Source organism: Zootoca vivipara, chromosome 14 (assembly GCF_963506605.1).
Source record: "Zootoca vivipara chromosome 14, rZooViv1.1, whole genome shotgun sequence".
In the NCBI taxonomy this organism is placed as follows: Eukaryota; Metazoa; Chordata; class Lepidosauria; order Squamata; family Lacertidae; genus Zootoca; species Zootoca vivipara.
The window spans coordinates 44,046,140-44,056,436 of NC_083289.1; the positions used below are offsets into that span (position 1 = coordinate 44,046,140).

Genomic DNA, 10,297 nt, shown 5'->3' on the forward strand with positions numbered 1-10,297 from the left:
AAATTAAATTCATTTGCAATCCACCCTATTATTACCCCAAATAAGTTCCTCTTCCATTCATTTATCCCATTAATTGCCCAACAGATCCTGCTCCAAATCAGTTCAACTCCTCTTCAGTTATCCCCTTACCTCCAAATCATCTCTATATTGTCTCCAGTTAATTTATTCCCCCAAATTAATTTTACAGCACAATGCTAGCCTGCTTAGAAAAATAATGAGGGTCTCAAATTCACTGTTTGCAATGCCCATCCTTTCAGGCATTACAAGGAAACACCACCAGCTGGATTGCCAATTTTGGGCCCATAATCAGGGCCTGATGAACTACTTACAGTATCCTTGATTAATTTTGCAAGAGATCTTCCAGCAACAGTATAGTTATGAACAGTAAATATAAAACAACCAAAAAAGTGCAAAACCTTAGAAAAGTTCAACACAATAACTAATGTTATTTTGAAGAGTTTCCACTATATTTGTTCAATATATTGCTGTTGTAGCTTTAACACTTTTGTGATTGTTTTTATGCATTCATATCAAACTGGAACACATTAAGGTTCAAGTTTTGGAGAACCTCCAAAGGGAAGTGCTTTAAAGATGGGTGACAATTACCAATAGGGTTCTTTCTAAGTGCCCTTATCATTAATAACTGACACAAAAAGGCAATATTCATCTGAGGCTTTAGATAAAGGAGGAGACAGTCTCAAAAGATTTTTGTTTAGATAACTGAATGTGGAGCCCATTATTCTTTATAAACATATACTACACCCTACACAAAGGTGTTTTAAATATGGAACGTCTAACTTTGCTCATTTTGTCAGCTTATTTAGCATTTGACCTCCAACCTAGTATGTAGAACACAGGACTGCCAAAAACACATGTTTGCTTTTGAAGGAACAGTCTCAAATACCTACTAAACAGCTCAGGAAACAACTGCTGAGAAATGTTAATGGCAGCATTGCTTGTTTATAGGATGCCTTCCTGCAACATGTCACTGATTAATCCTAGCATTTTTTCCTTATGTCAAGATAAACACACCACACCCACTTGGTTTCAGAATTCTAGCTTCTTAGTCTTAGTGCAAGAGATCATAAAGCAACTATTACTCATGCCACATAACTACGGTAGCTCTTCATATATTTGTACAACATATCTAAATAAAGGAACACAGAACAAATTCAGCTTCCTTATTCTAAACCAGGGATGAGAACATGTGACCCTCCAGATTTTGTTGGGCTCCAATTAACATCAGCTCTGGTCAGCATACCCAAAAGTCAAAGATGATAGGAGCTGCAGTCTAGCATATATACCTGGAGAGAAACAGGGTCCCATGGTTGTTCTAAGGACTTCTTGATAAAATGCCTTGGTCTTGAAATTACGTAAATTACTTGTACAGTTTTATTACCACGTCCTTTGTGTGCTGTTTGATTAGGCAAACCTTGACTCAAATGTCTTAACCCAATCCCTTTTGCTGAAAATCCTATGATGTTCAGACTATGGGCACATCCATTATAATTCAACAGCCTGAAGGAGTACCCAAGGACACTATGAAATACACATCCTAGATTTTAAAGGTATGTGTTTACAAACATTTGAGCAAATGTCTATGGAAACTGTATGCCTGTTCAAACTGGATAAACCACTTAGCAATTACTGCTGCACCTAGAGTGAGGTAGCAACAGTGCCCATGTCAAACTATAAGAAACAATTAACCTTTCTATCACACATTGTTTTCAGCAAAGCGTATACACAATTTCAAGCAGTCTAAAGAACACACAAGGATTTCACTGTGAAAGAACGAACAATTTATCATCGACCTTAACACTACTGGTGGCACAAATCAACCATTTGAAACTGTTCATTGCATCTCCATGTGGCTTCTAATGTCCCCTTAGTCTTCTCCCCTTTCTATAGGATCTTTTATACCCAGGCCTCATCTTGCATCACTAACTTGCCTTTTGCAACCATTGACACAACCCCTAAATACTATGCATTCATTTTTCCTCCTCCAGAAACAGATGACCTTTCAAGGGGGAAAATGGGAAGGGGACATTAATAAGTTAGGGTATGGCATGGCACAGAGTTTGCTATTGTCCTCCATGCTGAATGGAACAGTCCCAATCAGAACAGCATCCCTACATTAGAATTAGCAAAACAGGCAGTGCTTGCTTTGCCTTGCCAGAAAGATTAACCCAGCTTCTCCTTCAACAACGCCCCTCTTTATATAGCAGGCAGCAGCCTGAAAACTACTCACTACTCCTTATTATATTCATGTCTCTCAATCTGCCCCATCCCGAGAGGCACTGATAAATATGTGAAAAAGCAATCCGTGGGCGACAGTGTGGGGGCCGAGAAAAATATACATGAATGGGAGTTGTGTGCAGTTAGGAGATAGGAACAAACCATGTCAAGAGGTACACATGAAGAGAGCTTTTTTTCTTTTTCTTTTTAAGAGTGGAAGTGGTTATAGAGAATGGGAGACATGGTATGAGTAGCTATTGGGGGGTGAGCCTTACTTCAGTTAGGGAAAGGGGTCACTCGCTGCAACAGGATGAAAAAATAGGAGAAGAGGTTATGTTGCCAAAATAAAACTGCAAAGGACAGAAACACTGTGAAACTGTGTACAGCTTCACAAATGTAAAAAAAGGGAAATCCCATTTCGTCTGTGAATCAGTGTAATTTAGAACAAGCGACTAAGCATACATAGGAACACACGGGAATTGGAAATGTAGGGGGAATAGTAATATTTGTGATGGTAAAATGAAAGGAAGAATTGTTGTATAGGGATCAGAGTCACCATGAGGACAGTCACTGCTATATGTCACCTGCAACAGGTTGCTAGCTAGCCCTACACACTGACAGCAGTTGCCAGCTCACAGAGTTCCTCCCTGTCCTGCAAAAAAGTAAAAAGCAACACAGGTCTGAGCTGTCTGGATCAAAACTACCCAACTCAAGCTCTGACATATAGCAAAACTAAATTTGGAAACTGAGAAGTAGGGCAACAAAAGAAGCAAGGGACATGGTGACTGGTGTCATTCAGGAGAACAAGGATCACTCGTCACTCAAATCATTAAAATGGTTAACTTAATTCAGCCTGTCCCTCAAAACCGTGATTACAATTGGGCTGGTCAAAAGCATAGTAAAAGGGGTCAGCTGTTTCCAAAATGCAGTGTATGTTTACGGGTGTTGCAAGGAGGACTTTAATCTTCATTGGTAATGAAGTATAGAAACAGGCCAGTACATGGAAGGGAAGGGTGTGTGATCTTTGTGCCTGGGGTATGTCAGGAGCAGGAGCAGAAGTCCAATGAAGACCGAAAAAATCCTCAAGCGGTGTGCAGACTATTCTGAGAGGGTGGAATATATCTGCATACTTGACCCTGTCAATTCAATTCTTCTCTGAATCAAAATGCACTTCACTGACATGACAATGTAATAATGTGTTGTTGGAAAGGATTTTAAACTCCCTCAAGTGCAGAACTGGGAGAGCGAGAAATGGGTACAGTACTTTGGTTTCATTCCCCACACAGGAATCACACGTACAATTTACCAAAGCAAAACACACACACACACAGAGAGAGAGAGAGAGAGAGAGAGAGAGAGAGAGAGAGCGCTTCTTTTTTTAAAAAAACTATCAAACTGCACTTCAAGTTTGCTCTGGACCTCGGCAGGAAGGATGCAGCTGATCGCCCAAATCATCTGTGTTCGCTATGGGGACTAACGAAACAAGAGGCATTAAAATTCGCTGAGCCAAAAACAAAGTGGAAGCCAAGTTGCGCTGGTACAGTATAAGAAGCTCTCCGGTTTGTCAGACTCTTGGGACCGACACCGCCCAACTAGTTGGAAACCTACCTCACAGGATTGTTGCAAGGATTAAACAGGGCGACCCAAACCACACACAAACACACATCTCTCCCCTGATCCTCCTTGGTTGAAGCTGACAGACAGCTCCCGAAAATGCCTGATAACCCCTGAGTTAAAAGGGGGAAAACTCTGCACACGCTCAGAGGCACTCTAGTCTCTCTGCGGGTGAGGGCGAGGGGGGAGTCCCCTTCCTCCGTGGTATTCCACGCCGCCGCCGCCGCCGCCGCTGCTGCTGCTACGGCCACCATCGCCGCCTCCTCCTCATAAAGCTCCCAAACCAAACTCCTCTGCCGCCACTACTCACCGTTTCCTCCTCCTCCTCCTCCGTCTTCGTCCATGTTGGGGCTGCTGTCCGAGCACTGGGCGATGTTAGAGGCGTCGCGAGGAGCCCGCGCGGACTCCTGAGGGGGGCGCTTGGCGGCCGGCGGCTCCAGCTCCACTCAGCTCCGAGGCTGCTGCCGAGTGCCGACGTCCTCGTTCGCCTCGCTTCTCCTCAGCGGAGCTTCTCCGACTGTCGCTGCCGCCGCTGCTGCTAAGCGAGGCTCTCCCGCCCCTTCTCATGTGACCCACGCAGGGGAAGGGAGAAAGAAATATTATGTGGGAGGGAGGAGGAGAGGCCGTCTCGAGCTCAGTCAGGCCCTCCTTCGACGCCTCGCTCCGCCACAAGGCAGCAGCGCCGCCACCGCTCCGAAAGGCCAGGTTTCCGTGAGGGGAAATGGGGGGCTGCGGCGGCGGCGGCGGCGGCGGCGGCGGCGGCGGCGGCGGCGGCGGCTTCCCCTCCCCTCAGGCGACCCTCGAGGAAGGGACGCCGCTGCAGAGGCGAGCGCTCCCCTTTCCCCAAGGCTGCCCGGTCGCTCAGGAAACCTCCGTTAAAAATAAAGCGCATCCTTCTTTCTCTGGGAAGGAAGCGAAGCAACCCAGAACCTTCCCCCCCAACTGCCCGAGGAACTCAAAAGAGCGCCCACCGCGAGCGATTCGTTTGGTATTGACAACAGCAGCTATTGGTATTCATTCAGGCCCCTCTCGGGCCTCAGGGCGGGTCAGAGGCGCCAACAACAATAAAATATTTGAGGGTTTTCTCCCAAAGTCGGTGGGCATTGCCATTCAAACAGTGCACCGTGTCATGTGATCTATTATCATAGAATCATAGAGTTGGAAGAGACCACAAGGGCCATCCAGTCCAACCCCCTGCCAAGCAGGAAACACACCATCAAAGCATTCTTGACATATGCCTGTCAAGCCTCTGCTTAAAGACCTCCAAAGAAGGAGACCCCACCACACTCCTTGGTAGCAAATTCCACTGTCGAACAGCTCTTACTGTCAGGAAGTTCTTCCTAATGTTTAGGTGGAATCTTCTTTCTTGTAGTTTGAATCCATTGCTCGATGTCCGCTTCTCTGGAGCAGCATAAAACAATCTTTCTCCCTCCTCTATATGACATCCTTTCATATATTTGAACATGGCTATCAATCTCCCCTTAACCTTCTCTTCTCCAGGCTAAACATACTCAGCTCCCTAAGCTGTTCCTCATAAGGCATCGTTTCCAGGCCTTTGACCATTTTGGTTGCCCTCTTCTGGACACGTTCCAGCTTTTCTGTATCCTTCTTGAACTGTGGTTCACAATACTCCAGGTGAGGTCTGACCAGAGCAGAATGCAGTGGTACGGTACTATTACTTCCCTTGATCTAGATGCTATACTCCTATTGATGCAGCCCAGAATTGCATTGGCTTTTTTAGCTGCTGCATCACACTGCTGACTCATGTCAAGTTTGTGGTCTACCAAGACTCCTAGATTCTTTTCACATGTACTGCTCTCAAGCCAGGTGTCTCCCATCCTATGCAGAGCGGTGCTTGCCTCCAATATTTTATTCAAGTTGGCACCCCTGGGTCGCCTCACGGCAGTTTTAAATTCAAGGTTAAAAACACTTTCCGCTCCGCCTGGGTGTTAACTCAAGCCAGACTAGACGCGAGGTTACTTGCATGGATGTATATGCAAACATTCAGGTCAATAGGAGCAGCCTGGAAGCTGCGAGGATCCAGTTGCCTGGCACTCTAATCTTGGAGCAGTGCGAGATTCCAGGGGATCCCGGAGCTTACTCTGGGTTTATGTTTATTGGAATGAGACACAGCAGAGACTGGTGTCTTTAGGTCAGGGGCTATATAGTTTGTGTACACATATATACTCACCCTGAGCCTGCAGCGGAGGGGTTCACAGCATTAGCATCCCAAAAGAGTCTTGGTTTACCCCATAGCTGCCTGCAGCCAGTGCCAAACTTGGGGCGGTGCAGGCAGTTCCACTGCATAGGGTGCCAAGACAAAGGAGCCACTAAATAATAATTAATAATAATAATAATAATTAAAAGAATAAAAATAAGAACAACAACATCAATACACATACCTACAGAGAAGAAGGCAGTGAGAGGTTTTACTTTCTTGGCTTCCATGATCACTGCAAATGGTGACGAAATTAAAAGACGCCTGCTTCTTGGGAGAAAAGCAATGACAAACCTAGACAGCATATTAAAAAGCAGAGACATCACCTTGCTGACAAAGGTCCATATAGTTAAAGCTATGGTTTTCCCAGTAGTGATGTATGGAAGTGAGAGCTGGACCATAAAGAAGGCTGATCGCCGAAGAATTGATGCTTTTGAATTCTGGTGCTGGAGGAGACTCTTGAGAGTCCCATGGACTGCAAGAAGATAAAACCTATCCATTCTGAAGGAAATCAGCCCTGAGTGCTCACTGGAAGGACAGATCGTGAAGCTGAGGCTCCAATACTTTGGCCACCTCATGAGAAGAGACGAATCCTTGGAAATGACCCTGATGTTGGGAAAGATTGAGGGCACAAGGAGAAGGGGACGACAGAGGACGAGATGGTTGGACACTGTTCTTGAAGCTACCGTATGAACATGAGTCTGACCAAACTGTGGGAGGCAGCGGAAGACAGGAGTGCCTGGCGTGCTCTGGTCCATGGGGTCATGAAGAGTTGGACACGACTAAACAACAACGACAGAGAATAAAGCAACTGTACGGAAAGGAATTACTGTGATAATAAGAAATATTATGGGGGTATTGTGCCAAGAAAATTCCTCACTCAGGATGCAGTATTAGCAAAGTTAGGGCAGCCAATACATACTACTGTATACCTTTAAATAACATTCAACACACACACTTTATGTGAGTTTACCCCTCACATAGATACAAATCCCAGCAACCCTTAACAAAGGACAGTGTCTACAATTTATTTTTTTAGGCAGGAGGTGTCCTCAAAATGTGCTTTAAAGGTATTGTGTGTACACAGTATGGCTGACAAGTCAATCCTATAATGATTATTTCCCCTATATTGAGCTCCTTGAATTGAGAGATTAGCAAATGATGACTGGAAATGAGATGGGGACTATTAGTAACCAAGGTAAGATTGTTGCTGCAGCATTAATCTGAAGCATTTTAGAGTATTTCCACATTTTGTGCTATGTCCAGGATTTCTGTTTTAAGTGCCATAGAATCTCTCTCTCTCTCTCTCTCTCCATACTCTCTCTCTCTCTCTCTCTCTCTGTGTGTGTGTGTGTGTATTTCATTGTTCATAGTTCAGACACTGCTAGGTCTGACCTTCCTCAGAATACCTTTCAAGTTCTCTACTGTCATTTTATTAATCCCTAGAGAGAACTATTTTATGGTTTTTTATATTGCTCTTTCACAAATATTAGCTCTGTGTTGATACTCATGTTTTAGTTCAAAGTGTTCCTCAAATATCACAGTTCAGATTTCGTCTCTGAGGGGCTCAAAGATTTCCTTTCCTTTTTGTTAGGCCCTAGCTTATTCCCCCCCCCCCAAACAGATCAGATTCCCTACATTCACTATGTTGCTTTTATTGCAGTTTGGGATTATTTGTTCCAGTTAATTTTTTTTTGTTCAGGGGAAAGCTAATAAAGGTTGAGTAAATTGTTTATTACACATGAGGAAATTTAACATGTCATTCAGATTATATTGAGGAATTCCACATGCAATAATATTACAACTCTAATTTTGTGTTGTTTACTTAATAGCTGGTGGTTAAAAACTTGTCATTTATGCAGGAAGAGTGGACGGAATCAGAGGCTGAAGCTGAAGCAGGAGAGTAGGAAGAGGGAGGCCAAGAGGCAAAGATGAGTCAGGCTGGTGAAGAGTCCTGTCCTCCCCACTTGTCTCCCAGAACCAGAAGAGGCATACAAAGGGCGGAGGAGAGGTTGGCTGCATGCAGGGGCAGTCTCTGATTGCTTGGAAAAAACCCTGAGCAGGAGGGGACTTAGACGGATGTGAGGAGGCAGGGACTTTCAGCCTCAGCAACTGATTTTCAAGAGTAAGACCACCGGGAATGAGCTGCTCTGCTCATTAGGCCTGACACTCAACCAAGACTGTGGAGATTGTTCTTTGGCTAATAACAAGTTAATTTCAATTTTGAATTATGTGATTACTGAGTGGCACGCTCCTGTGACACAAATAAATTTATATCTGCTGATGGCTGCAAGCCACATTCATACCGGATCATATCAGATACTCAAAATCTCCACAGCATAAGTGTGGGGGATGACCTGGCTGCGAGACTGCAGCCACAGTACGTCATCAGGCTTAAAATTAATAATAATAATAATAATAATAATAATAATAATAATAATAATAATAATATAGAGGTATTGCATAATATCTCCTGGTAATCAATAAGCAAACAACAAATAAGTAAATACAGTGGTACCTCGGTTTATGAACATAATTGGTTCCGGAAGTCTGTTCATAAACTGAAGCGTTCATAAACTGAAGCGAACTTTCCCATTGAAAGTAATGGAAAGTGGATTAATCCGTTCCAGACGGGTCCGCGGAGTACTCAACCTGAAGCGTACTTAAGCCGAAGCATGGGTGTAATTGGTTCCGGAAGTCTGTTCATAAACTGAAGCATTCATAAACTGAAGCGAACTTTCCCATTGAAAGTAATGGAAAGTGAATTAATCCGTTCCAGATGGGTCCGCGGCGTTCGTAAACCGAAAATTCGTAAACCGAGGTGTTCATAAACCGAGGTTCCACTGTAATAGGAAATGGATATCCCTTCCCCACACCCCTTTATACCCACTGTAAAACCTAATAACTGGCTGGATAAGACTTACTGACCATTTGCTCTTGCAAACTTCCTTGGATTTTTTTTTTAAGGTACACATACACAGCAACAGAATTACCTATGCACATGCCCAGAATGAGAAAAAAGTACTTGAGGGAAGGGACAGAAAAGCACTTGGGGTTGAGTCATAGCTGCCAAGTTATCCCTTTTTTTAAAAAAAAAAAAAAATATTTTTATTAATTTTCCAATTAAAACCAATTATATCACATTCAATATTTCAAATTATACACATATATATATCAATCAAACCGAATGTTATGCCAAATCATCTAAATAATTTATTTTTGGGTTCCCATGCTTCAAGAAATTGGGAATTCCTCGCAACTGTCCACTGCCGTCTTATTTCTAAAGTTCAAATCGTCCTCCAAGCTCATAATATTCCAAATCTTCCCCTTACAGTCACATAGGTGTTTTCCACTTTCATCCGATTGTTCCAGCTGCTGAGATAAATATCAAACGAAGTTTCACAGATGTTCTTTCTCCTGTGTGAGTTAATCAGTCCAGCCTCCCCATAAATCTTCTTAGTGGAGCTCCCTGTTGCGACGAAGTAGCAGCGCCATCTTGAAAGGCTCAAATCACTTTCGTTTTCTCTCATAGCCATGAAGATTTACGATTTATTTATCTTTATAGAATTTACAGCTTTTTCAGGCAGGAGACCCAAACATCCAACCATGAACTCTTGGTAAATTAATGGATCTCCTTGCCCTATAGCTGAACTTAGCTTCAGGTCGCTGCTCCAATTTAAAGTGCGTCACAGCTCATAAATCCTCCGAACGCGTCCAGAGCTCCTTCCGTCTGACTAGGGGGGGGCTTTTCTCATCGGCAACTTCACATCTTTAAGAAATATGCTCAGTAACAACAGCTATAAAGTTCAACTCACACAGTCTTTTGCTTCTCTTTCACTCCAAACAAGCCAGGACATCGCGTCCGGGAAGGTACGAGGCAACAATATGAAGAAAAAATAAAAACTTGCTTCCCTTATCGCTCCGTCCCCATCAATCCTTCTTCCAGATGCCGTACATTCTTTGACTCCTCTCACTCAGCAGCTTAAAATTCTCAGCAGTAAACAGCGCTTCTTCCCCTCCTTCTGAAGTATGTCCATAGATTTAAGCCTAATTATCTTCTTTAACCATGGAAATCCCCGCCATGCAGATTAGCGTCCGGGAGTCCTGGCCGTCGTAAGTGCTCAGCCCAAGCTCCCCCCACTCCAAAAACAGTCGGAGTGGGTCTGGGGGCATCGCGGGCCAGCGGCCCCTCTCCGTAACCCCCGGAGAGGGTAGGGGGTTGCCATTTAC

General features: G+C 44.0%; 1 protein-coding gene across 1 annotated transcript in view; it reads right to left on the bottom strand.

The window, feature by feature from the left end:
* Window positions 1–4,454, bottom strand: part of CYTH3 (cytohesin 3) — a 73,000-nt gene extending 68,546 nt beyond the window's left edge. Inside the window, exon 1 of the mRNA XM_035130955.2 lies at window positions 4,160–4,454. Within this exon, the coding sequence (XP_034986846.2) occupies window positions 4,160–4,193 (34 nt within the window). The 5' untranslated portion in view covers window positions 4,194–4,454. The remainder of the gene's footprint in view (window positions 1–4,159) is intronic.
* Window positions 4,455–10,297: the final 5,843 nt, after the last annotated feature.